The 26863-nt window shown below is 54.5% G+C and overlaps 2 protein-coding genes across 2 annotated transcripts in view; one reads left to right on the forward strand and one right to left on the reverse strand.

Moving 5' to 3' along the window:
- CDH23 (cadherin related 23) overlaps nucleotides 1-26863 on the forward strand; it is a 224650-nt gene that overhangs the window by 149209 nt on the left and 48578 nt on the right. The window contains exons 16-26 of the mRNA XM_067299722.1: nucleotides 357-484; nucleotides 5304-5376; nucleotides 6205-6321; nucleotides 7316-7428; nucleotides 9956-10063; nucleotides 11973-12162; nucleotides 13025-13170; nucleotides 13500-13719; nucleotides 15061-15213; nucleotides 16409-16522; nucleotides 17745-17893. Of these exons, the coding sequence (XP_067155823.1) occupies nucleotides 357-484; nucleotides 5304-5376; nucleotides 6205-6321; nucleotides 7316-7428; nucleotides 9956-10063; nucleotides 11973-12162; nucleotides 13025-13170; nucleotides 13500-13719; nucleotides 15061-15213; nucleotides 16409-16522; nucleotides 17745-17893 (1511 nt within the window). The remainder of the gene's footprint in view (nucleotides 1-356; nucleotides 485-5303; nucleotides 5377-6204; nucleotides 6322-7315; nucleotides 7429-9955; nucleotides 10064-11972; nucleotides 12163-13024; nucleotides 13171-13499; nucleotides 13720-15060; nucleotides 15214-16408; nucleotides 16523-17744; nucleotides 17894-26863) is intronic.
- C7H10orf105 (chromosome 7 C10orf105 homolog) lies at nucleotides 20906-23881 on the reverse strand. Its single transcript, XM_013943718.2, has 2 exons — nucleotides 23859-23881; nucleotides 20906-21396 (listed from the first exon to the last, which is right to left on the reverse strand). The coding sequence occupies exon 2, from the start codon at nucleotides 21389-21391 to the stop codon at nucleotides 20975-20977; it is 417 nt and encodes a 138-aa protein (XP_013799172.2). The 5' UTR covers nucleotides 21392-21396; nucleotides 23859-23881; the 3' UTR covers nucleotides 20906-20974.

Raw genomic sequence — 26863 nt, forward strand, 5'->3', positions numbered from 1 at the left:
CTTGGTGGGACATGATGCCCTTCTGCTGAGAAATGCAGCTTTTAATGAGACAGGCTGAGAGCCAGCATGCTTCCCCAGGCATCCCATGCTAACAGAAGTGCTGGGAGCTCGGGTGACTCAGGCCCACAGAAAACACGGATACGGCTCACTCCAGCTTATGCCTGCGTGTGCAAGGAGCTCAGAGCAACGTGGAGCCCCACTGTGTTAGCAGGAGATGTATGGGCTGTGCGAGCAGGCTGTCCCCTGAGCCTGCCCACTGGCCTACTTGGTGTGTGGATACCCAACGTGGCGTGTGAATTGGCAGGCCGGGGACCTCTTGCCAGTACCACTGACCACAGCTCTTTATGCCCTTTCAGTGATCAGCGTGAATCACCCCCTTGACTACGAGCAGATCTCCAATGGCGTCATTTACCTGACTGTGATGGCCAAGGATGCCGGCAACCCACCGCTCAACAGCACCGTCCCCGTCACCATCGAGGTCTTTGTAAGTATGGCACCCGTCCGTGCCCATGTGGCACCACCGGCGGTCGGCCCAGGGCGAGTGCCAGCTGGTTTTGCTCAGCTTGAGCCTGCGTACTTGGTGCTGGTCCTCCGTAGGCAGTCAGCATCGCCCTTTGCACTTCCATAGCGCCTCTCCTCCAGCATGTCCTGGAGTGGGTCTGGGGCCCGGTGATGGTTGTCCTGCCCCTGCTTTGCATGTGTGTAACATGAGGCACAGCTGAGTCCAAAGGACTTGCCTGCAGCTGTGCCCTGAACCTGGGGCACAACCTCAGCTGGCCCTCTGCGATCCTGTTGGGATATTCCTCCTTTAGTCTGTTCCTCTGTGGTAGTGTGATTAATGCCTCGGTAATCCAGCAGGACTACCCCACCACGTGGACGTGTACCTGCAGACTGTAATTACATACGCGTCTATTCATATGGATGCATGGGTATGCGCGTGACAGTCTCGTGGATGTGCTTTTCTCTGTGCTGCATTTGGAATTCCCTCCTAGAAGCAGCTTCAAAATAACTTTCCTTTCCCTGTCAGACGTGATTTTTTTTTTTTTTTTTTTTTTTTTTGCTATTCATCAAATGTCCTCAGCCCTCCCCGGCTGCGCCAAAGGGAGGTGGCACCTTGCTGGACCTCAGCCTGGTGTGGGATGGTAGCAGGCTCTCGGGAGCCTGGGAGCAAAGGGCTGGCAGCCAGCCGCCCCCTGCGGCTGAGGAGATGCAGCCTGCAAGCCGTTCTCGGTGGGAGCTGCGGGACAGGCGGAGCGACCCCTGGCAAAAGAGCCATTTGTTTGGAGAAGCAAGTCCGGCCACTTAGATTCCCCCTTCAAACTCTGCTCGGCATTTCCCTGGAGGAGGGGCCGAAGCAGAGGGTTGCTGAGATTGCTCGGAGTCGGACCGCATTGCCGTCCGCGGTGTGCGCTTTCCCTCTTGGGGCTCCCTCCACCCTTGCTTTCGACTGGGGAGGTTTATTCAGCGCCTGGTGAACCCCTCTCTCGGCTCGCAGGAAGCTCTTTAGCTGTCATCCCCGTGCCTGCGAGCCGGCTGCGAGGCTCCCGACGCCCGTAGCCAGCGGCGCTGCGTGCAGCTCGGGCGCAGAAGGGAGAGGTCTGGCAGAGCGCAGCGAAGACTGATTTCCACTGATGCGGCTCTGGCATTGGTGGACGCTCCAGGTGCTCTCCACAAAGAGCGGTGTCGTCCTTCTTCTGCTCTCCAACGTGACAGCCAGCCCCGGGAGACCCCGTCAGCGACTTGCAGCACGTGGGGATCAAAGTGGCTGGCGAAGGAAGCAGCTACCTGACAGGAGAACGACTTTATTTGTTTCCAGCGCTGCGGAGTTGGAGAGGATTAGTGGAGGATCTTCTCCTCTTCCTCCCTCCCCATCGCCCCCTCCAAGACCTGCAGGTGCCTGAAAGCAAACAGCGCTGAGGCTGACATGAATATCAAATGCACATTAGCACTTTCGGTGTCAGAAATTATCAGTCCCCGGATCAATCGCAGGCTGCGCCGGCCGGGCCGCGTGCTTCGCTGCACGTTTCACACGCTGGCGCAGGTGCGAACCCCCTCGAGAAGGGGGTTGCTGCTGGGAGAGGTAAAGCATCTCTCTGTCGCTCAGGAAGATTAGATCAGATCGTCGCTTTGAGGAACACTGTGGCTGGAGCAAGGCTGGAGGGAGGTATCAGTGATGGAGACAGTTTGCTTGATAACCCGTCAGTCTCGCTGTGATCTGATCTAAGCCGGGCTGGCAGTCGTGTCAGTCTGCGAGCCAGAAGATGAAGTGAGCGCTGCTGTAGGATGGGAACCACATCCCACACGCCCACCTCTCCTCCAGCTCCAGGACCAGGCAGTCCTCGAAATGCTCGGGAGAGTGGGGAATAAGGCAAGACAAGAGGGGTTTAGCAATGACTAAATAGGTCCCTTCCACGCTGTTATTCAGACAGTATAATCATATCTGTCTAAAGACCACTCTTGAAAAGGTCATCTCCTGGTGGTTGGTTTTGTATGCTGGTGGTTCTTAAGTAGCTGTCACATTCTCCACTCTCAACCAAAGAGATTTTCTCTCAACTGGAAAAGAACAAAAAAAATAAAAAAACTGAGAGGAAGAAAATGAGGAGGAGGAAGTGTTTCGCAATGGCGCTTCAGGAAAAAGATGTGGAGAGGCAGCACAAGAGCAAGCATTGGAGGGCAGTAATTTTTTTTCCTCCTTTGGTTGTTGGTTTTTAATAAAGCCAAACTCGCCTTGTAGATTTCCCATTAGGGGACAATAAGCTTTTGTAGAGGGAGCCGCTGAATTAGAACTAATAGTGAGCGTGACGCTAGGATCCAAGGAAATATCTCCACTAATACGTTTCTGCCTCGTGCCTTGTTGCTGATGCTGTTTGCTGCGATGAGCCAGCAACTTTTGGTGTATGCAAGGGTGGAGTAAAGGGGTGGGCGCAGTTAGGGTGCGTGTCAGTGACTACCAGCCCCCCAATACCTCTGAGGATAGCAGGATGCTCTCTTAGCCTGAGGGCATAGGTCCAACCTTTGGGGAGGAGGGTTATGGAGCTGGAGACCACGCTAAGCTGTTCTTGCAGAAGCCAGCAAGCCAGAGGTGATGAACTTGGAGGCTGATGCTGCTAGCTGGATGCCCTCATCAATAGAATGTGCGTTGGATCCCACTGCTGACAGCAGCTGGGGTGTGGTGGAAAGCTTTGGAGTTCGCTTTCCTTGAAGGGGGGATTTATTTCTCGAAGAACGCCCTGTAGGCAGGTGTGGTCCAGCTCTGTCCAGATGGGGAGCTGGCCAGACGTCTAGGCCGTGCCTCCCCAAAAGCCGGCTTACCGGGCCGTGGAGGTGCTGGCACCGGCTTATTAACTCAGGCCGCTAATGTAGCAGCACAGCTTCTGTTCTGGCTTGCGTCCATCCAGCCTGGACCACCGGCCCTCGGGCGATCACCCTGACCCAGCTAACAGCCGCGCTCTGTGAAGATGGACGGCGCACGGGCAGCGGGCAATTTCCTCATTACCATCCGAGGAAGCCGCGGTGGAAAGCCGAGTGATGCAAAGGCTGATTAAAGACCACCTGCTTCCGGCAAAGACAGCAGAGGATGGCAATTTAATTACAGTACGATGGGCATCGTTGGCACGTGAAATTGCCTCAGATATCGAGTTCAGTGGCAGCAGGAGCAGCTGAGCCTGCGAGTCCATCAGCAGTCTCTAGGTAGAAGACATCTCTGGAGCAGCCCCAAGAAAATGGCAAAGTCCATAACACTGTTTTAATGTTCTGGCAGCTCCATCCTTCCCTCTGAAGGCTATTGAGTTTGGTTCATTTAAGGCTGATTCTTAACATTATTTAAACAGCGTTTAAAGCCCATCTGGGTGAGCTTTAAACTGGTCCCTAAATCCGTTTTGAGGAATGTTCCAAGCAATTGCTCCTGACTGGTTTCACCAGGACTGCCATAGTCTGTGGCAGAGACAAGCTTGGGGGGGACTGATATGCAAACCAGCTTCCCCTCGGAAAATGCTGTACCTGCGCCCCCTGCAAATACCCATAAAATTCCTACAGCTAAACACAAGTGGGTGAAAAAAGCCTGTCTTTGTAATGGTTTACTTAGTCGGCATGTGCTCTAGCACTTGGGGGCAATGCAATTTCCACTGCTTCTCCTGCAGTGCCAGCTAGCTGGCTCCACTTGTATTTAAAAGAAATGAAACATCTTTTCATCCGCAAGGGAGGAGAAGAACAGAGCCTCAGGTAGGGAAAAGCCACCTTTGCTCTGCCTGATGCTTTGACCGCAGGGGGCATAACTCACACCAGTCTGTTAGGCTGGTGTGACCCATAGGAATACGCCATCCATGTGCAGCTCTAAGAGGAAGGAGCAGGTTTATCCTGGACACTGCTTTGCTTATGGCAGTGTTTGTGTCTTTCTGGAGCTCTGCGGTGGAGGGAACAGCCCATAACGTGCTTCCTAGCAAATAGTAGGGAGGAAGCAGCAGGGTTTCCTCAGCTCTACTTGAATTGAACATGGTTAAATCGCAGGAGGCCACTCTGTGCCTCAGTCCCTCACCCAGTCCCCTGTACCTGTTCCTAAAAGAAGTCAGAGAAAAAACAAGAGAGAAAAGCTGCTGCTTTCCCAGAGCTGCAGTGCTCAGCAGAGCCCTGGAGACCCCCTGCTAACCTCTTTGCTGGGGCAGGCACAAGCCCAGAGGGGTGACCAGGAGGAGAGGCCCTGCTGTTGTCTCTCTGCAGCTGAAGGGTGCAGCCGGCAAAGGCATTTGTGACCAGACTGTCCTTTCTGCTTCAGTCGCTTTGCACCGTTCGAGCAGCTCGGAGTGGCCAACATTCAGGTCAAAAGTGGTAGACCAAGAAGTCTCCTTGCTGGAGGCAGGCTCCCTGCTAGCACTGATGCTGGCAGAGCTGGCCACTTTGCAAAATGCCTGCTCCTCGTTGCTGGCCATGGTGGGGAGACACGGACGTGGGGCGGCTGTGCTGGGCTTTGCCGGTGCCTGGTATCCGTGTGGTGCGAGGAGCCGAACCAGCTCAGCCCAAGGGATGTGCGGTTGGCGTGCCTGTGCTTTCTGCCACGGGCTTGTGCTGAGCAGGACCTGGAGGCAGGAGATGGAGGGGTTGTTTTCTGGCTTTCTTGGATGGTGATAGTCTGTGCTCAGACCTCTGGTTCCTCCTCCCCTGTGCCTTAACGCTCAGGCCACCTTCCCCCTCGCTGCTGTCTTGAGGCACAGAGGGCCAGGAGTGTCCCCAGCCCATAGCAGTGTTTGGCAGCTGTTCAATCATTTTGTCTTTTCCAAACCAACGTCTTGAACTTTTCTTTGCTTCAGGATGAAAATGACAACCCACCCACGTTCAGCAAGCCATCCTACGTCATAACCGTCGTGGAGGACATTATGGCAGGTATGGGAAATGCGCCCTTGCTGTTTCTCCAGGTTGGGGATCTTACAGCCATAGTGGTTTAGCTGACAGCTTTTTGGGGAAATGAGGAGGAAAGCCCAAAGACCTGGCAGAGTTCATAACCTCCTAGGAAACAAGGCTGAGAATGGCAAGAGAAAGAGCAAGTGCCTTTTTCCTATGCGCCCTGGTTTCAGCGCATAGATAATTTGCACGTAGATATAGTGCATGTGCGTAACGCTCGAGCCCTTCTCTGCGCGTGCTGCTGTAACAGCGCAAATAACCCAGGGAGCCTGGCTGTATCGGAGTATGTGGATGGGAATTGGGGTAAGGTGTCGAAGGGGTGCTCAGCTTGAGCAGTAACACCTGACCTCAAGGGTCACGTCGGAGGGAAAGAGGCTAGTGCAGCTCGCAGCTCCCTCTGGGGTGCTTGGCCGTGCCGGCCGGCTCTCTGCCAAGCAGCGGCTGTTGCACCCTGCCAGCTCCGTGGCTGCCGATGCGGAGCGGCACAAAGCTGTCGCGAAAAGCTCTCCGGTCACAAACGAGCTGGTAGCTATAACGCTTACACACCCAGCCTGGCTTGCTGCTCCTGATTTTCCCAAACTTAGCGTCAAAATGCGAGTAGCACGCCAGGCTTCAAATGCCGGTGGGATTCGGTGCCCCAGCCTGGGGTCCTAGGCCCCATGGCGCGTTGGGGCTGGGCGCAGAGCTGCAGCAGGAGCGGCTCGGTGGGGAGAGGCAGCACGGGTCCTGCTCCTGCAAGTGGGCTCCCGGGGCGGCCTGGGGCCACGTGCTCCTGCCTCTGCCCACCCCGCGTTTCCGTCTCCCCACCAGGAGCTACGGTGCTGTTTCTGAATGCCACCGATATGGACCGCTCCAGGGAATACGGGCAGGAGTCAATTATCTACTCGCTGGAAGGGTCCTCTCATTTTCGGATCAACGCTCGCTCCGGTAGCCACCGCGCTCAGTCTGGCTGTTCCCCTTTCAGTTGCTCTCTCGGTCCCTCTCCGGTCTTCCGGTCTTTGCTTGAAAGCAAAGAACTCCTTTTGCCCACCTGGCATCCCCAGGTTAAGCTACGCGCTGATGCCTTGGAAAGGAAGGAAGGAGGCATCTGTGTGTCCCAGGGCCTTTGAGAAGTTCAGTGCTATCTGTGCGCGTTGCCGATCCAGGGCAGCTGAACCTGCCCTGTAAAGGTGTGCTTAATTGGATGCAATTTTGTGGACAGGACAGATCCATCATTACGACACATGCACACTTAAAAATTTTTCCTATGATTAATTCTTTCAGCCTGTGAATTAATCGGTGCCACAAAAGTTTGGGAGCAAATATATTTTAAGAAGACCTTTAACCTTACAAATTTCTTTTACCGAGATTAATTTTGCCCCTCCGATCACTTTGTGGGTGAGCTCTTCACATCCCATCCAAGTCCCTCTGTAGTGAGGCACGGTCCACGTTCATCACCTTTCAGTGGCAGGAGAAGGAGAGGAGGGAGCAAAGGGCCAGGGGAGGAAGATGGGACAGTTTCATTAGCCAAGTGCAGCCGACACTGGAGGCGATGGGAAGGACAATCCCTAATGAAGTGCGGTGGGGTCCGTGGTCTTGTGGCACTGTCAGCACCAAGGATGGGACCAGTTTGTTCCCTCCACTGAGCTTGACATCATCATCGCGGTGGTCTAACAGGTTTTCTGGAAGCGGCTCCCTGCAAACCCCGGGTGTGTCGATTTGCCCTTAGGAAGAGAGTAGTGCAGAGGTATTCAGTTCAGGGATGTGCCAGGAAATCCCAGCCATCTGTTTGCAACTGAATTGGAAGAAGGGGTCCATTTGTGAAGGATCCACTCTCCCTTTTCGAGTGTCCCTTTTTTCACACATGTTCCTGTTCCCTATGCCTTGGATGGGAAGTCGCCCTATGACATCTCTGTTCCCTCTCGTTTTCCTGGGGCTGCAGGGGAAATCACAACAACTTCTTTGCTGGACCGAGAGGCCAAATCTGAATATATCCTCATTGTCCGGGCAGTGGATGGAGGCGTGGGCCATCACCAGAAGACCGGCATTGCTATGGTGAGTGTATGCTCACCATAGGGTTTCCTCGTGGTGGTGGTTGGCAAGGAGAGCGATTCTGGGACTGGTACTGGTAGTGTGAGCTCTGGTGTCAGCCTGCTTCAGCCTTCAGCTGGTTTTCATCTGAGGCACTCAGCTACCAAAGAATTCAGCTGCATTTACTAACAGCGTTTAGTTTTGGTTGTGAGTGCAAGTAAAGACTATATGGTGGTATCTGCCCTTGGGGCTGTCTCCACCTCTGTTCACGCCCCTTGCAGAATGACTGTCCAGACACGAGTAGGGTGCTTAAAACTGGAAATCAGGCTGCCTCTCCTGACAACCCATTCACCCCGGAGCCACTTGATCTTCCAGTGCCTTCTGTGTCCGTCTCGGTGTGCACACATGGGAACATGTACCTATTCCACCCACTGCAAGGTTCCCTTTGTTAATGCCTCTTGAGAAAGTGCTTAGTTGGAGACCTGCAGGAGAGCTTAGTTATTCCTGATAACTGCTATTCAAATATTGCCTGGATCAAGGGTTTCCAACCTACTTTTGATTCCTGGGCTCCTCAGAAAGTTCCAGTGGAGGCGGAGGCCATTGTACAGCAGATTTAAACCTTCTGGCAATACGTTTGCCTTGCCCTTCACAGACCTCGGGAAAGAGGTACCTGTCTTTTACAGATCTTACATTCCACCTGACGTTTGAAAGAGCTTTGCAAAGGGTTTGTCAGAGTCTTTGGAAATAAAAGTAAGTCAGAAGCCAAGGATCAATCTCTCGCTGCTCATGGCACCGTGACAGTTTGAACATATCATAGCATTTGGGTTCTCTTTCTCCTGGGATCTTTGGTTTGATTGCAGAAGAGATGTCCCAGACAACAGAGCAATGCAGAGAAATACTGCGGTTGTGCTGAAGAGTTCACTGAAATAATTGTCACCAGTGCCGAGGGCCATAGGGAGGTGTATATATCCTAGCAGGAAACTAGAAGCTTCCTATTGAATCTCCCAGAGACACATTACAGCCCTGGCTGGCAAAGCGGTACAGTCTGGAAGATGCTGGGTTCCCTTTGGGGCTCCAGATGAGAGGATGTTCTCCTAAAACCTTTGTTAAAAGGAGGAAAAAAGTTCCCTGCAACAGAGATTGCAGCTGGGGGAGGAAGCCTACATAATGCTTCCTAGAAAGTATCTGTAGTTAAAGAACCTTAAAACCTGATGGGAAGTTGGTGGCTGATTAAAAGTTTGCCTGCTGTCACTAGCAGGAATATATACTTGGGACTCAGAGCCATTCCCTATATTAACTTTTGAACCGGGAGTAAGGGTCCAGGTCTCGGGGGCTTTGCAAGGTCCCTGTAGGACATGTATATACCTGGGCTTCAACTAACCGTGTTTTGTGTCCTGTAAATAGGATACTTATGATTGCTTTGGAGAGCAGAGGTACTGGCATTTGCATGTCTAGGAGAGCAGACAAGGAATGCTTTCAGTGAAATGAATTGCTATTGGAAAAAGCCTTTCCTTCACAGTTCTAACTTTTGCTTGGGTACCAGGTAGACTTCTGATCACGCCAGGACAGAGAGAGGGAGCCAGAAGCCAGTGGTCAAATCACTTGCTTGGGGTGCAAGGGACCCTTCTGTCCATGGGCGGCATTGTGGGAGAGCAAAGGTGTCCCTCCATGGGGTCCCCAGGGTGAAGGCATGCTCTGAAAAAAGCCAACCTACTCCGCAGTTGTCTGAGATAAGACAGGGCCTATGGTATAAGCTTGGGTGTTAAACTGGGACTGAGAGCATGAAAAAGAGCAAACCTGCTCCAGGCAATAGTCCTCCTGAGGTCTTTCCCATCTCCAGTGCCACAAGGCAGCGCTGCAGCCGTGGTTCATGATAACCCATGCTTTATGTCCTCACGTGGTGGATAAGCCCCTGGGGTGCTCGGGGTACAGGTGGGTCGCTGACCTTGCCTGGAGGCCACCCTGGTAGCTGGGCTTGAGAATCAGCACCGTGCACATCCCTGGGGACTGCAGTCTCCAAATTCACCTCTTCTGCCACAGGGTGGCACCAGCATTTCAGCCTGGTTTGTCTGAAGGACCGCGAAGAGCTGCGCAGCATCCCCGGAGCAAAGGGAGCCCGAGCGCAGCTCCTTTCCCTCTGCAAATACAGGGATAAGTGGGAGGCGTTAATGTCTGTGATAAGTTCCACGTCCCATGCTACGTCTCCAAAGAGCCATGCACACTTGTGCTCCTCAGGCAGTGTTTGGAAACGTGGTTAGCAGCCTTAAAGCTTTTACAGTGAGCAGCCTGTTGGTTACATTGGCCTCGACAAGGTGACCCACCCTGCAACCCCTGTATCCCTTTGTGGAGATCTTGGGCATCGAGCAGTAGATGCTTCACATGATCCCGGCACCCTGTTGGTGATGTGGCTTCAGAGGAAAGGCAGAGGCACCGCTGCTGGCGTCCGTCAGCCCGTAGCCCTCCGGCTCTGATGATCGGAGCACTCTCGCCGCCTTGCAGGCAGCTGAGTTGATGTTCACAGCGGTGGTTTTCCTTGTTTTCTTCCTTGTAGGTGAACATCACGCTGCTGGACATCAATGATAATTATCCCACATGGAAAGATGAGCCGTACTTCATTAACCTGGTGGAAATGACTCCCCCCAACTCGGATGTCACCACGGTACGTGCACAGGGACACAGTCTGCAAACTGGGAAAGGCAAAGAAACCAGTTTAACGCAGGGTTTGTTTTCGGGGCTGTTAAACGAAGGCTTGCTGTCGCTTGGAGGAGCCTGCTGGGTTTTGGGACACTGTTGTACCGCCAGTTGCCTCCACGTGGGCCCGCTGCTGAGCCTCCGGCCAGGGTGACCGCGTTTCCCTGCCAGCAGGCACCCCAGCGCTCTCCCAGGACGGGCAGGCTCCTGCCAGGCTCATTTCCATGGCTTTTGCTGCGTTTGGCCTGGCATGGGCAGCAGTTACTCTAGAAGTCTCTTCCTTTAATCCGGCGACACTGCCGTGCCCAAAAGCAGGAAATCTTTGGGCTGTAAGTCACGGAGTTAAACAGCCCTTTTGTCGAAAGGACCACGAATCAATTAAACACTGCTGCCCCGAGCGCAGTGATCCCACTGTTTGCTTGTCTCGCGCGTCAGTCGCCCCGATGTTAAATGGTTATTAGCTGCGGCCAGGCACCGTCCTGCCCGTCTGCTGGGCGAGCGGGCAGCGAAGTGGGTGGATGTCTGAGCGGGGCTGGCAGCTCCACGGCTGCTCTGCCGTAAATTCCCTGCTCCATTAAGGGATTTTGGTGTTCGTTAGCAATAGCGTGTGTTTCTACATGCAAACTCCTCCGCCCTCACAGATGCTTTTTTTCCACACCAAAATGCTGGCGGTCGCATTCGGTCACGTGCTGGCTACCACTGCCTTTGCCTGACCCTCCACTCAGGGAGGTTCCCAGGGCCATCCCGGGAAAAGGCTTGGCCCGTCAGGCAGAGCGCAGCTGGCCACAGACCATCCAGGACTGCGGGCCTGCTGGGACCTGCTTTATTATGAAGAGGTTTTGGACAGCAAGAGCTGGGCTCTTGTTTTGGACTTGCAAAATGGTCCAGTGGCCCGGAGGGGCCTGGAACAGAAGATAAATGAGGCGAAAAGCAAAGAGAATCCACAAAAATCATTGAATGGGGAAGACTAAAAAATAAGAGAAGTGGAGAGGCAAAGGAAGGTCTCGTAGCAAAGCCTTGGCCCCTGGGCAGGGAGCAGGAGATGGAGGAAGCCCCTGCAAGAACAGCTCAGGCCAGCCGGTCCCTCTTCCTCCTCCGTTTTCTCCCCAAATGGGGACATCTGTTTTGCATGCGACACGGTTTTTCTCTCTTCCACATGTCACCAGTCCTGCTGCTTATTGCCCACTTGAAGTCATCTTGTCTTTGACATCGCAATTAGTTGCTGGGAAAATAATTATTATGTCATCAGTGCCATAGAAATTCAGCTGAGGGACAAGCAGCAGGAGCCATAGAAGTTGCAAGTGTAATAAATTCCTTTTTTTTTTTTTAATGTAGATGTCTCCTGCAATTAAAAATGTCATAGGGAGAAAAATAAAACACTAAATGCCTGGTATGAAGAAGAATTCCTAAAATGAATTATTTTCGACATTTTCTAAGCGGCAGCACAAGTTTCTTAGCATGCCTCTTTGCTTCATTTATGTTATTTTTCTTTAGAGTGCTTATTTTCTAGCTGGCTTTATGTAAAAAGAGAAAGCAAGCCTTGTGGGACTGCTGCGTGTTTGCATCTCTTTCCATGCCGACACCTTCTGGGTTTGCTGGCCAGTTTCGGTGAAAAACAAAATGTGTGCAAGTCTCATGAAACTAGGCAGCTGGATGGAGGAAAGAGAACTTCTTCCTGCCCCGCGGTGGGAAAGCCCATCACATGAGCTCAACTCTGTTATTAGACACCAGTGAATCTACATGGCTGTGCACCATGGGAGCCTCAGGTCCTTCTGTGGCATTGCTCACAGGCTTCCAGTTTTCCTTCCTGTAGCTTGGCTTTAATTTTTGCTGGTTGTTGTCCCAGTCCCATTGACCTTTGTGTTGTGTCCGCACAGGTGGTGGCCGTGGACCCGGACCTGGCGGAGAACGGCACCGTGGTCTACAGCATCCGGCCCCCCAACAAGTTCTACAGCCTCAACAGCACCACGGGGAAGATTCGCACCACCGGCGTCGTGCTGGACCGCGAGAACCCCAACCCCCAGGAAGCGGAGCTCATGCGCAAGATCGTGGTGTCGGTCACAGACTGTAAGCGCCCCTCCGGGCCTGCTCCGCTTGCCCGCGGTTCCTTTCCTCCCCGGATGCGCGAGCTGTGCCCGTGTCGGTGGCTCGTTCCTCTGACTTCTCGCCTGCTGGGCTGGGGTGTTAGCGTTTCTCACGTGTTAGCGTGTGCCGTCGCTGCTCTGACATATCTGGGCTGGTCTAGAAAACCTTGTGGTTCAGGTTATGCAAGTGTTTCCCTTCTCACCCTCTGCTTTCCCTTGCTGGTGGCTTTTTACATATTAAGCGTAATTTCTTCCCAGTTTGATTTCTTTCTTAAGACAAGGTGAAATGTTTCTTTTTCCTGTTTTGAGCATCATTTCTAAAGATGTTTTTGAGGAAAAAATGAGAGAAGGTTGAAACCTTCTGCTAAAACAAAACAGAGAGACTCAAAATAAGAGCTTGAGGGTTTCTTTACCAGCCCAGACAAATGAGATTAGAAGGTGGAAACTCACCCTCAAAATTGTCTTCGCTAAGGAGACAATTCTTTGCGTTTTGCAGTTCGAAAACAAACCAAGTGGCCTTTGTGTGTGAGCAGCATGTTTTGATAGAGACTCTCGCTCGGGCTGTGTGTAGGTCGCAGGGTTTGCAGCATGGAGACGGGAATGTTTAACACAGGACATAGGACAAACTAGTCCTTGGGACACAGTGAAAAAATATGTTTTTCTCTAAATATATTGTCTTAGGAAATCTTAAAAAAATAAGAGAGAGAGAGAGATTAAAGCTAGCCAGGGCAGCGCAGCCGGGTTGACACCTCGATGGGGCCAGCCCCATGCTGCCCTGCTCCCTGGGGCTGGAAACGGCGCAGGGCATTAACGTCAAAACCCTGCCGTGTTCCTGGACTCTGCAGGCGGGAGGCCACCCTTACGAGCTACCAGCAGCGCCACGGTCTTCGTCAACCTGCTGGACCTGAACGACAATGACCCCACTTTCCAGAACCTGCCCTTCGTCGCCGAGATCGCCGAGGGCCTTCCTGTGGGCTCTTCCGTCTTCCAGGTGAGCGTGGCCCCCACCAGCATGTCCCTGCGGTGGACGTGGTGCTGGTGTTGCCGTGGTCGCTGCCCAGGGCTGATGCCCTTCTGGAAAAGGAGCCCCTTTGCCTGAGAAACCATTCCTCCTAGCCTGCTTCAGCCCCTGTCCTTGCGTCATGCATGTTGCTGGCCAGAGGGACACCTGGAGGCAGCTTTGCTCAACCCAGTATCTTTGGGGACAAAGAAGTGCTCATACTGTACAATTTTTGGTAGCAAGGAGATGAGACCTGGGCTTGGCTGCCGGTGAAGTCTGCCTGCCCTGAGCTCATCCCTTCCCTCTGCTTTCTCCACCAGGTAGTAGCCATTGACCTGGACGAGGGTCCAAATGGGCAGGTGACCTACCGCATGCAGGTGGGCATGCCCCGCATGGACTTCCTCATCAACAGCAGCAGCGGGCTCATCAGCTCTACCACCGTGCTGGACAGGGAGAGGATCTCCGAGTACTACCTCCGCGTGGTGGCCAGCGATGCCGGCGTGCCCTCGAAAAGCTCCACCAGCACCCTAACTGTCAAAGGTGGGTGTGCAAGCTCTCCACAAAGCCCTGCCAGCCCACAGAGCCCTCTGCAGTCCCAAGGGGTGGCTGCTTCACTCCAGGAAGAGGAATGGGTGATAGGAACCCATCTGTTTGGAGAGGGTGGCTGGGAGGGAGATGTGGTACCATGGGCGAGGTGGAGATGATGAAGACGGAATGATTACTGAGCTCTCAGTACCCAAGAAAGAAGGACTTCAAAAGTACCAAGGAGAGGGATGAAACCAAAGGAGCTACTTTTTCACACCATGTGTTTTTAACTCATTGCTCCAGGACAAGGTGGAGGGATTAGGAAAATGCACATGGGGAAAGTGGCTGTTAAAGTCAGCAGTCCACCTGCAGCTCTGGCCAAGCAAGTCTGAAAGCCCCAGCTGCTGGAAGCAGGGTTGTCCGGTCTTTATCAGCTGGAGACTGTCTCTCTATGGTGCTGTTTCATGGACAACTTCTCCACGAGTTGTCCTGTCCCTTCCTACACATTCTGAGTTCCTAGTTAATATAGGAGACAAGTCAGATGGATGTATGGTGTGACCCATCACGTCTGTTCTTGTGTGCCACGGAGAGTAGGAAGGGCAGCCCGTTGCACTGCCGTGCTCACGCGCTTCATGTCTTGGCAAGATGGGGGTCAGCTTGCTAAGAGTGCGAGCGTAGCACAGAGATGGGGAAAGCACCGTGGTCTTGGTAGGGACCATGAATTCTGTGCCTGGTTTCCTCCATTGCCGCCTCTCCAGTATTTCTGCTCTTCTTGGCCTGCCTTTTTACCCAGACTTTTCCTTCAGCATGTAATTTGCATCTGGGCAGCTTGTGCGATCCTAATTTCAGAGCTGGACCCTTATTATGTGGCCTATTTTTAATTGGATGTAATTCTGTTTACTGGCTTTGCATGAGCCTAGCATCTGGGATAAACACTGGAAGTGAAATGACCCTGAATCTTCCTCAGGCCTGTGCCTGAAAAAAGAAGTACCTTGTCCTGTAACGCCAGCACCATCTGCCATACACCAGGAATTACTGATCTCATATTTAAGCCCCATGTAAATGAGAGCTCTATAGGTTTTACTTGTGACAGTGCGGTGGGGGTTTTTTTGGATGTTGTGTGTGAGCTGTATGCATCAGAGGCAACCAAATGCCATCTACAGCCTTGGGGACCAGTCCTTATGGTTGGTCTCCAGGCATGACGCCCACATGGATAGCAGGTAACAGCGAGCAGAGGATTCGCTGGGAAGCTCAGAGCAGCAGGAGGATGTTTCCGAGAGCCCCGTGGTGTCAGCCAGGCATTTTTGGAAGGACAGGCAACCCTGGGGGGACACTCACATCTGCTCTCTGTTTCAGTTCTGGACGTGAACGATGAGAACCCCACCTTCTTCCCAGCCGTCTACAACGTGTCACTGCCCGAAGACGTGGCCCGGGATTTCAAGGTGGTCCGGCTCAACTGCACGGATGCTGACATTGGACTGAACGCTGAGCTCAGCTACTTCATCACGGGTACAAAGTCCCTCCGAACCCCCGGTTTTGCACAGCGGGGCTGTTAGAGCAGGCGCAGCGGGCAGCGCCGCTCCGTGCCGGTGCGTCTCCAAACTCCCGCTGTAAAGCAGCATGGGTAAAGCTCATGCAGATCAGCCTGCCAGCAGGCCTTTTCACTCTGCCGGTGTTTCGCCAGGCTGATTTGCATGTGTTTTCCTATGACGCCTTACAAAACTGTTTGGGGCTGAGCATCGCCTATGCTTCACCTGGTTGACGGAGGCGTTGGCAGTTCATGCCTCCCTAACACGAGCATGTGGGTCCTCAGCAGGAGGGAACCTGGCCGTGGAAAGGACTCTGAGCTCCCCAAGTGCAGAGATGCAAATGTCCTGGCGCCTCCTGCAGAAAAAAGCGTGTGGCAATGGGTTCACTGGTGCCGAGGGCGGGTGTTTGCCCGGGGTGAGCAGCAGGCAGGCAGAAATCCCCCCTGGGCCGAGCGGCCGGCTCGTGCCGCAGCGCTGCACACCTGCGGCGGGAGGGCAGGGGATCCCCCTCGTCGCGCTTTGACTTGCAAAGTGCCCGTGTGGCATTTAGCCCTCAGGAAGAGCAGCAGTGTCACGGGCGAGCCGCCCTTCTCATGACAGCAGCCCCGTGTTTGAGCTCATGGCCCCTCCGGCCTCCCCCGCCAGAGAAAAGGTGCGTGTTCGCCCACGGACGCCGCAGGCCGCAAGAAGAAATTACCCCCGTTTTCTGCCAAAGCATCCAGGAAATGATGTGTCTTTCATGTGATTCAGCTTTTCCCATAATCGGCTCTCCTTGCCTGCGCGGTGAGGCCGACGCGGTATTTGGCGAGGCGCAGAGAAGGTGGTCTGTCTGCTTTTGTGCCAGGGAGGCTTCGCCTGAGAGGAGATACGGCCGCTCCCTGCGAAACTTGTCGGGCTTAGAAATGTGCAAAATGCCTCGTTTCTGCCAGGGAGCGCCGCTGGGCTGAGCGCCTGTGATTTACCTGCCGGGGCCACAAGCAGCACCCAATTACAGCATCCCCTGCAGCGCGGGGGCTTTGCCCCTGCATCTGGACACGTGGGATGGGGAGATGCAGTGGTGCTTCTTCACGCTCATGGGATGAGCTGGTCGCCCTTGAGCTTGGAGGCCGGCTTGCTTTGCCGTGGAGACAGTACATGCTGGCGATGGGTAGACTTGTCCTTGTCCTTCTCTGCAGGTGGGAACCAGGATGGCAAATTCAGCGTCGGCTTCCGAGACGGGGTGGTCAGGACAGTCGTGAGTCTCGACAGGGAGACAACGGCGTCCTACACGCTGATCCTGGAGGCCATCGGTGAGGATTCTCCTGCGCTCTTTGGGGGACTGCTGCCACGCTGAGCTGCCTGCGAGGCACAGCAGAGAAGCGGTGACTTTTGAAGCACACTATAAACCAGAGCCTGCGTTTAGTGTTAGCATTTCACAACCCACATGCCTTAATATGTCTCGGTTCCACCATGACTGTTGCAGACAATAAATTCTCCCCACGGGCTGGTTCAGCCCTGTGCCTTCCCGTTGCCTTGGAGGAGGCGAGAAGGACAGCCCTTTCCCCGAGAGGGTCTGCCCTGTCCCACGGGAGCCTCCTCTGTGCACCACTGGTGCAGCAGGATCATTCCCCTAATGCCATGCCAGTGACTGCCAGTTAATCCAGAGCCACCTGGCATGGGCAACGGGTTGACATGCCAACGCATCTTGGCCATCATCCCTAGAGCCTTATAATGATGCGCTTGTTTGCAGAAGACTTGGAGGTTCATTTTGAAAGGAGAAATAAGTGGCTGGGTCAGGCTCCCTGGGGGCACAGAGGTGCCCGGAGGGAGCTGACCCCACCAGGGAAAGCGGTGGGCACTGTGCCAGCTGCATCTTCAGGACCAGATCTGAAGTGGCGATGGGCCTGTCCTGCCCATCAGATGGGAATCAGCATGCCGGTGCTTTCCCAGCCGCCAGACCCCATAGGCTCCAGTTTGAGGGGTTTCATCTTAATTTGCATCAGGGCATGTTTGAAAAAGCAAAACCAATAATATGTGCTTCCTGTTTCTCCGTCTTTGTGGCAAAAGCAAGAGCTGCGCTGCCACGTCCTTACACTGAACATCAACCACTCGTGCTGTGCTCTGGGGCGAGTGGCCATGCGCTGAGTTGGCCTGCAGAGAGCTGGTTGGGGCTTTGGCTGTTTGCCAGCAGCAGGCCGCAGCTGAGCAGAGCCCCTCACTGCCTCTCTGCAGGGCCTGAGGTCATTACTTCGGAAATTTTAATCCTATTATTTTTAGTGGTTGCTCTCTGCTTGGTGATGTCTTGGTTGCATCACGTGAGGGACCACATTTTTTTTAAGAGTCTGTTGGCTGTCCTTGGGGCAATGGCCTAAATTAGGGCTGGGAACACCTTGCCTGCGGCTCTCTTGTGGTGAAACAGGCAGCTTTTATCCAAGGAGAGGTTAGATGGAGGGGCACCATTTGCCCCGGCTGTGCCCACAGGAGATGGAGGTGACTAAACACAACCTCCCCTCTGCTTTCTCTCCCGTGCAGACAACGGCCCCACCGGGAACAGGCGGACCGGGACTGCCACCGTGTACATCACCGTCCTGGATGTCAATGACAATCGGCCCATCTTCCTTCAGAGCAGCTACGAAGTCAGCGTGCCGGAGGACATCCCGGCGGCCAGCAGCATCGTGCAGGCACGTGGCGCTCTCTTTCGCCGGGGTCCCTTCGGCGGGCGAAGCGGGGCGGGAGGTCGCCTCCCGCGGTCTCGGTGCGCTGCCGCTGCACCGTGGTGCCAGCTAGGCCCAGTGCAGCAGCAGCCGGGGTTTCCTCTGCAGCCGGGTGTAAAGCCGCGCTTTCCGCGGGGAGGAAGGAGGCCCCCGAGCAGAGCCGCTCCGCCGGGGATGCTGGCAGCCGTCCTGCCGCTCCTCTCTCCCCAGGGGGGATGGGGCCGGGAGAGGACAGAGCGCGGTTTTCAAGGGGGAGCGCGAGGGCACATGCAAAGGAGCTCTGAGAGGGGGAAAACGGAGTGAGAAAAAGAGCTTGGGCTCTTGTTCTCATTCTTGTTCCCCTTTGAGCGAGCCATCAGCAGGGCTGAATGGCTCAGTGAGCGCTGCATGAATGCCGGCATTCACTCCGCCGCCCAGGGCTTCCAGCTTCGCTTCGCACCGGCAGCCTGGCTGGAGCGCGCACCAAAGGCCCTTTGCCGAGCGCGCTGGGAAGGCGCCCGGCGCCTTGAATGCCTCTCCTGGCACGGGGAGAGCGGCGGCTTTGTCCCGCGCTCCCGCCGGCGCAGTGAGTCATCGCAGCGAGAAGAAAGGAGCCTTTCACCTGCCGCCACAAAGGTTTGGCCGCTTCGGTAGGAGCCGTGTGCGCCTTGCGTCCCGGGGCGGCCGGTGCCGGGGTGCGGGCTCCGAGGCGCCTCGTCCCGGAGCGTGCGCACGGAGTCGCCCCAGGCCGGACGGCGGTCCCCGGGGCCGGAACGCCAAGCGGTGCGCCCCACGGCAGGGCACTCGCTGCCGGCCACCTCCAAACGCGCGCTGGCTCCCATTAGGCTGCTTCCCAAATGGGAGCGTGCTTTGCGTGCCGGCCTTTCAGGAGCCGCGGGACTCCTGAAAGTGAGCTGCTTTGCAAGCTGTACAGCTCTGGATGGAGAAGATGATACAAATGCTTGGATCTGAGCCTTTTTCGTGCGGGACTATTTTTTCCTCTGTTCTTTGCTTGTTGTTCATGATGCATTTCCTTTCTCTCGCTGCTGATGTTGAGGAGCAAAGCAGCAGGAGGAGTGAAGAAAACCTGAGCCTGATATCCAAGTCCCTTTTTGAGAGCATGCTTCCCAAAGAGGGAAGTGCCCTGAAAGCCTGGGGCAGAGGAGAGGCATTATTCAGGGGAAGTCTGTTTTCCATGAACAGAGAGGGAAATGGAAATGGGTGATTATGGGGCGTTTAGTTTAATTTAAACCTTTCTACAAGTGATCAATTTGCACTAAACGTGTCCTCCGTTGAATATATCCCCCGCATCTCTATGGCAACAGAAGAGTTTTGGAGGGTTCCCAGGCCCCATCCGCTTCCCCTCGCAGCCTGCCGCCCTCCTTAGCACTGGCTCAGCTGTCTGCGTCCTGCGCTCCAGCCCCCAGCAGCGAATTGATGTGCGTTTTAAAAAGCCGGGGGCTCGGAGGTGGTTTGTTCCTCATTTTAGCCTGGATTATTTAGCAGGTGTCCCGCCAGGCGTGGGGACTCGGCCAGGCACGCGCGCTGCGATGAAATGCCGAGCAGCGTGATCTCGATGGCTGAACCGGGTGCGAGAAGCAGGCCCTAAAGAATCAAGCTGTTCTTTTTCCTTTTTCCTCCTGATTTCTTTAAGCATCTCTCTTTTTAAAAGCGCAGCGGATCACCTGCTGGCTGTCGTGTCCTTTCCCAGCAGCAGCGAGCAGCTCTGTGTCGCGTGGTGGCTTTCCAACTTGGCAGTGGCTGCGAGCCTCAAAAGGCCTCTTCATTGCATTTGCAAGCGTGTTTACCTGTGCCTGCTGCTCGTTTATTGAAGCCATCTTTCAGCAGACATCTGTAAAATTCATCACTACAAACATAAAGCACAGCAACCTATGGCTATTGCATTGCAATGGGGGACGGATATTGCATGGCGCCGGCCGCACGCAGCGGGCAGGAGCGCTCATACACCTGCATACCCATCAGCCCAGCCCAAGGAATACATTTTCAGGGTGCAGCACTGCAAATTATTCTGGCAGAATAGCCTGGGGGCTATTCTTCCAATGAAGTCTCAGCTCAGGGCTAAGGCAGCTAAAAAAATAAATGCATAAATGCACTAAAAAGGGAAAACAAGAGAAAACTTTTAAGGAGCACATCTGCTGAGAGGGAACACGCACCACTCCGGGTGAAGATTTCCTTTTGTGGATCATTTTGTTCAGGTGCCTCCCAACTTTCCAGAAGAAATGCAGCAGCGTTTTTTGGACTGCCCGTGTCAGCTGTGGGTGGGTGTAGTTTGGATGCCTCTGTGTTTCATGCTGGAAAACCAGAACCTGAAAAGCATTAGGGAATCTGCAGTAATGAGATGTCGCATTCCCTCCCAGCCACCCCAGAGCCACAGCCTGCAAATGAGCAGCTCGATGGCTTAAAGGAGCAGGATGCCAGCGTTAGAAACTCAAAGCATGGTTAGAAATGTCATTTATTTGTCTCTGCTTTAGTTAAAGACTAGTGCTTTTTTACAGGGAGTGCAAGTTAGAGAGCTTTGGAGAATATTTCACTAGCTGCACCTGGCAGATACAAGGGCTCTGCGTGCTCCGGACCTGGAGTCAGGCCTTCGGTGTTTCCCCTTCTCACAAACCCAGCTGACCTGCCCCCAAGCAAGAGCACCAGACTCTGTTGGAGCCCAGCAGCACGTACAGGGATATCTCCAATTTTAATAAGCCCTGCAGGAGTTGCAAGCAACATTTCCTCTGCATGGTCCAGACCAACGCAGCATCCTCATGCCACGTTGTTTCCCCAGGTGGTTTGCAATGTCATGTGGTGACTCCCTCGCTCCTGGACAGTGACAGCAAGCTCATTTTTGAAAGGTGGCAGCTCTCATTTCAGCCCAGCAGTCACCAGGGACTGCCTGAGGAGGGAGCTGAGTCTGAACTCATCACATACAAGGCTCTTTCCCCCTTGCAGTTGGCACCTCCCAAACTAATGCAATCGCTTGTGCTACTTCTGCTCCTTTCTCGTACTGGCATATAGCAGCAGTGAGTCTGGGGGAGATCACCCCAGTGCTGAGCCGCAAGGTCACATTTTGGTGGACTCCATGAAGTCCCAGTCGCGGTGGGCAGGGGGTCTCCTGGGGCAGGAGTGCTGGCTCTGGGAGACGGGCCGGCTCCTGCGGAAGCTGCCAATGGAGCAGCGCAGGGAGCCCAGCCGCTTCCAGAGCCGCAGCTGGGGCTCGCTGGCGTCCTCCACATGGTAGGGCATGCACTCACGCGGCCCGTAGCGGGAGCCGTCCAGGGCTGCCGGCTTGCAGAGGGCAACGAAGACGAGGCAGCTGGCCAGGAGGAGGAAGATGCAGATGAGTGCGATGATGATGGGCAGCGGGTCTGCCTTCTCCGGCGATACAGTGCTCGGCAGCTCCAGCGTGGTGGTTGAAACCAGAAAGCCAAGGAGGGTGGGAGCAGGAGAGGTCCCATTGGCAGCGTCCTCCGTGCTCATCTTTCCTGCAGCACACAGAGGAAGCGACACAGATGATCACTGTTTAGAAGCCAGGCAGACACCCACTCCCTGTCCAACCCAAGGGCTTTTGGCTTAGTCCAAGACCCTCCCAGCCATGTTTTCTGTGGCACAGGCTGGCAGAAGGTGTCCATCTGCTTGGCCACCAGGTAAAGCACCAAGGCAGGATTTATGTCTGCCCCAAACTCATGTGCAAAACCCTCTGAAGAAGAAATCTAGCACACGTAGTGGCAAGGCTCCAGTGCTGGCATCCATAGGCTACATGTGCACTGTATGAAGCTTCTTGGGGAGCAATAAATAATTGAATACCAGAGAAGGTTCAAAATCCTCCCCCCAAGCTATTGGGTTTTGGTTCTACTCCCCCCAATGGGAAGAGGTTTCTCTGGTCATCAGAAGCATACTTTCACCAAGTGTGACTTTTTTCCAATAATTCCCACTCCCCCAAAGAAAATGGGTGGTTTGTTGATCCTCTGCCCAAGCGAGCTGTGATATTTCACTAGCATTGCTATTTTTTTTGCAGGGACAAAGTATAATGGCTTGGTCTTGCTCATGACAAAAATCCATTTGGGTTATGGGTTTTGCTGAGCTGTTTTGGGGTTCAAACACATCACCGCTTTCTCAGCCAGATCACCCGAGATCAGTGATGCGGACCAGGCTCCTGCTGCCTGTTACTGCTAAAAGTGCTTACCGAACCCCTGTGATGGCGACTGCCCTCTGCTTTGCCTGCTAGAGGCCAGCTGTTCCCCAGCTCCAAGACAAGAACTCTGGAAATACTGCTCCAAACCCTCGGCAGCTCAGCCTGTCCCAACCCTTGGTGTTCACAGGGAACAGCCGAGCCCTAGCCTGCGTGCTGGAGGCAGAGCAGTTAGACACATGCTGTTTAAACATTCAAAGAAGGATGGAAAAGCTAACAGCTACATGTCTTTCATCACTAGCTGCAAGCTATGAGATGCCCCGACAGCGATTAGCCCCGTGGAAAGCCAGATGCTGCGTAGCCCAAGCCAAGTGCTCTGGAGTTAGGGACATCTTGACCTAAGATGGCCCGTGCCACTTGCACATCCTCTTTGTGCAAATAATGCTTATTTAGGTGACCGCCTGACTGCCTTTTCCCAGCACCCGGCCTCATCCTGTAGCAGACAGACCACTCCAGCAGGACTTTGCCATCGTGGCGTGCAGCCCTCGTGCCCAGGACTCAGAGCCTGCTGTGACACAGAATGATTAACTGCTTAAGGATATTCCCTGTAGCTCTCATCACCGCCGACCCAAGTGCTCGCAGATGTTAATAAGCATATTTACAGGACAAGCATTTTTAGGACGCTGCGGTGAGCTCGTGTGCTGTTGTTGCTCCCCTCTTGCAGACAAGGAGCCAAGACGCAGAGCAGGCGGTGGCCCCGGCTGCGCTCGCCCCCCGAGCGGGCCCTTCCCGCGCAGAGCCGCAGGCAAAGGCCGCTTGCTAACACACACACCACGGGCAGGCTGGATCGAGGTTTCCAAGGCTACCTTAATTCTGGCCTTGGCTAACCGCCCCGGCTTGGCTCAGTGACCTTACAGAGCTCGTTGAGAGGGGAGCTGCTTTGGGTTGTTTGCTCTGTTGGTGGTGGCTGTGCAGTTTATTATTATTTTAGAGCAAACTGACAACGTCCCCTGGAAACCCATCAGGGAACACGGACCTTTTTGGTCCGTCTCCCAGGGCTCTGCCCCTCCAGCCATGGGCCAGCACTCAAGGGGCAAAGGCAGCTTTGCCAGTGGGTGTCCCAGGCTTCTGCTGGCAGCAGAGGCTGGTGAGAGGGGGAAATTTGGGTCCCTTTGCCAGCAGGAAAGGACAGGCTTTTCCAGACATGCCCTCTCCCTTTGTTGCTTCCGCTCCATCCCTTCCTCATACACAGCTCCCTTGGCAAAAGCTATGATTTCAGGGAAGCTCTGGCCTGACCCTCACCTGGTTGAGCCCCTTTTGGAAACGGGTCTGCTAGAAGCCTGGGAAACCTTTGCAGAGCACACGTGAACAGTGGTGTTTTCCAAGGCCAATAACCTCGCTGCTGCAGGCAAAAGACGCAACACTGCAACAACACTTTCTCCCCACCCAGGTTTGGGATGTTTCCTCCAAAGTACAGCCTTTAGCACAACAACATGGACAAAATGGGTTTCCCTTCACCCCCTGCCTGACGCACTGTGCTATAGACATTTCTGCAGAAATAAAAGCACCTGAAATTAGGGCCTTACGGCAGGAAACGTCAGGGACAGGGAGCAGCAGTGCTGCCTGTTCTATGTCCAGCAGGACGAGGGCTTCCTTCTGAGACAGACATGGGATGGGTACCTCGCGCCTCTCCTGGTTTGGCATGGTTACAACTGCCTGCAAAGCTCCCGGCTGTCATTTTGGGTGGGGAATGGAGGGTTTGTTATTCCCCCCCCCCACAAAACACAGGCTTCATATATGCTGCCTGAGGCTCACCTCCTGGGTTCGCAGCTCTCCCAGGTCACCCTGCAGAACCGTTTATGCCCCCATCGGTTCAGCTCCACGGCAGAGCCGCCCCATGCCCCAGCTCAGCTCTGCGGGTCTGTAATCTCTCTGCTGGCTTTTGTCGCTGCCCTTCCTGCCTGCCCAGCCCGGAGGCGCCCGATGCAAGGAGGTTATCCACCGCTCTGTGCCCAGGGCCCGGGTCGGGGAGCTTCACGTCCCCGAGTCTGGCTGGGAGAGGAGCTGCCCACAGAGCAGACTCCGTTCAACACATCTGCAACCAGCCAGATGTGGCAAGCTGGCTGGTGAAATGTTGATAATCCCTTACTAAAACTCCATTCAAGTTAATTGACTATCAAGTGAATCAAGTATGTTTTACCACTTACGGCAACGAACTATTTCATAACCGCTGGCCAAGCTGCTGGCTGCATCTCCGTTTGCAGCAGAGCTCCTTCCCAGCATCGGTGTCGCAAGGAGGCAAGAGCAAGCCGTTGTGCAATCCTGCTGGGGTCAGAAAAGGCTCACCGAGGAGCGCCCAACCCAGCGGAGCCCCCCCAGAAAGGCTGTCCCTGTTTGACGGGATCTAACACGACGTGGCTGACGCGTAGCATCGGGACTGGGGCCTGGCTGCACTGCACACAAGGCAGCATCGGAGGGAGAGACAAGCGAGTGGGTTTTACTTTGCAAAATGCTGCTGAAAAGCGAGGAGAAAGCAGCAGCACTCCCTTTTTGCAAAACTCTGCAAAGAAATGGTTGCTTTCGGGCACTTCTGCATGCATAACACTGGATGAAAAGGAGCTCTCTTCCCCCTCCCCGTCTTGCTGTTCTGGAGCTCCCCGGCTTTTCCCAACACACTAAATCTTTCCACTTACTTGAGAGCCTTTCCTCGAGGTGGCTGCGGGGATGAGGGCAGAGCTCTCCAGCCAGGGACGGCAGCGCGCTGGCCTCTCTCCTCCTGCCCAGCCGCCTCTCCCACCACTCTCTGCCAGCCCCCTCCTCCTTTTCGGAGGGTAAGGGATGACGGGAGCAAGACAGCAGTCCCGGTGGGGGCAGCCCGCGGGCACAGAGCCCGGCGGGTCCCTGGGCAACGCCGTGCCCTGACAGTGGGGGGGGTCCCGGGGGGGGGGGCTTCACCCCCAGGCCAGCACCTGCTGCTGCTGCCCCTGTGGGAAGCACAAGCGGTATGGTCTGTGGCCAGCCGCTGGTCCCCGGCACGGGGTCGGGAGCCACCGTGCCGCCTTCCCTGCCACGTGCTGTGCCCCCCTTCTTCTGCACCCTCCTGCTCCAAGCTCCCGGCTTCCTTCCTCCTCCGTCCCCCCCATCCCAATCCTTTTCCAACCCATCTCCAGGACTGTCCGTCACTGCTTTAAAGGTGGCCTGCAAAAAGCTCATTCTGCCCAGACCCCTCTTTTATCAGCCAGAGGATAAAGTAGCTCTGCCAGATACTATCTCCTGCGCAGAGACGTCACGAATAGCCTGTCTCACCTTTCCAGCTGGCACCGGAGGGCTGAAGGGGGCTGGCGGCACCCAGAGCTCAGCTGCACAAGAAAGGTGCATTGAGGAGCCAGCAGTTGCCTTTGAGTTAAATCATTTTAAGTCTGTCAAAACCTCACATCAGATTTCAGTGTGCCCAACTGCAAGTGTCACAACCTTACCGCCTCTCCCACCAGCCAGGGACTCTCGCTGGGGCCGACGGAAACCAAGGAGATCTGGCTTTCCAAAGCTGGCAACCGTCAGAAGAGCAGGGAGGGAGTCCTGCAGACCTTTCTGGAGAGTTTTCAAGCTTTTGAGAGTATAGGAAAGCTTTGCCTTCATCAGGTGACTAAGGCAGAGTTCAGTCTGTGCTTCACTCACCAAGATCAAGGGGGCCACAAAAAGCCTCCCCTTTGCTGTCCTCAAAATGCATTTTTCAGTGCACAATAGGGCAGGAAACAGCACAAAAAGCTGCAAAAAAATTGTCTTCCTTCAGGTTTCCCTTGTACCACCGGTGCCCTGGCACATCGTTTGCCCAACTTGATAGCTTTGCTAAGGAGGGAGCCAGTGCACACTGCAGGCTGGTGTCCCCAGGCCAAGGCAGCTGGTCCTCTTGGACATCACCTGCTGGAGATTGGTCCATCAGTCTGGAGCATTAGGCCACACCAGGGGAGCAGACAGCAGCATCCCAAAGCTGCTCTTCAGAAGCTCTGGGCTCCCACAAACATTGCTCTAAGTTGTGGGTGAGAGCCAGCCCAGGGTGTTTGGGCTGAGCCCCTATAAATGGCCACCTCGTTCCTGCTGCGCCTATGGCTGTTGCCATACTGATAAGGCCAGGTGTGAACCCACACCTGGTGAAAGGAAACCACTGAGTAATATTTGCAGCCAAACGATGCAGTTGAGCGCCCACTTCCCCAAGGGGAACTAACTCAACAATAAAGTTTAAGCCATTCCCTGAGATCTCGCCCAGATGATTTGCAAACAGCAACTGCTGTGTTTGTCACCCGGCTTTTTTATGGGCAGCGGGAAACGAGGAGATGAGCAGGGGCTCGGGTCCAGCTGGGAAGGAAGCACAGGCCCTGTGCTTGTTCCTGCCGCTTGTGCCGTCCCGCTCCCCAGCTGCTGGGGCCGGCGGCTGCTGGGGAGGTTTTGCAGAGACAAGTCCTGCAATGTTGTGCAGAGACACCAGAGGGGACCGTTGTGTTAAGTTTCCTTGGAAACTAGGCAGCAGTTCCTCAGTATCGCACTTTCAATATGTAGCTGTCAGTTGTGTGCTTTGATATGTATTGTGCATGGCTCTTTTTATGCGTGCACAGACCGTGCAGTGCATCACAGCTGAGGGGTGCTCTCCTCCTCTGCTGGGGCTCCTGCAGTACTCAGATGAGTGTCCAGAACACCAGAGTTCACTAAGCACATTGCATTTATGTTTCCCTCAGTATTTTTTACATGCGTTGCTTCTCGGGTTGACTTTCCAGTGCCTTGCAGAGGCGTTGTAAGAAAGGGTAAATGCACGCAGTCTGGTTCTC

The sequence above is a fragment of the Apteryx mantelli genome, chromosome 7, assembly GCF_036417845.1.
Source record: "Apteryx mantelli isolate bAptMan1 chromosome 7, bAptMan1.hap1, whole genome shotgun sequence".
Taxonomy (NCBI): Eukaryota; Metazoa; Chordata; class Aves; order Apterygiformes; family Apterygidae; genus Apteryx; species Apteryx mantelli.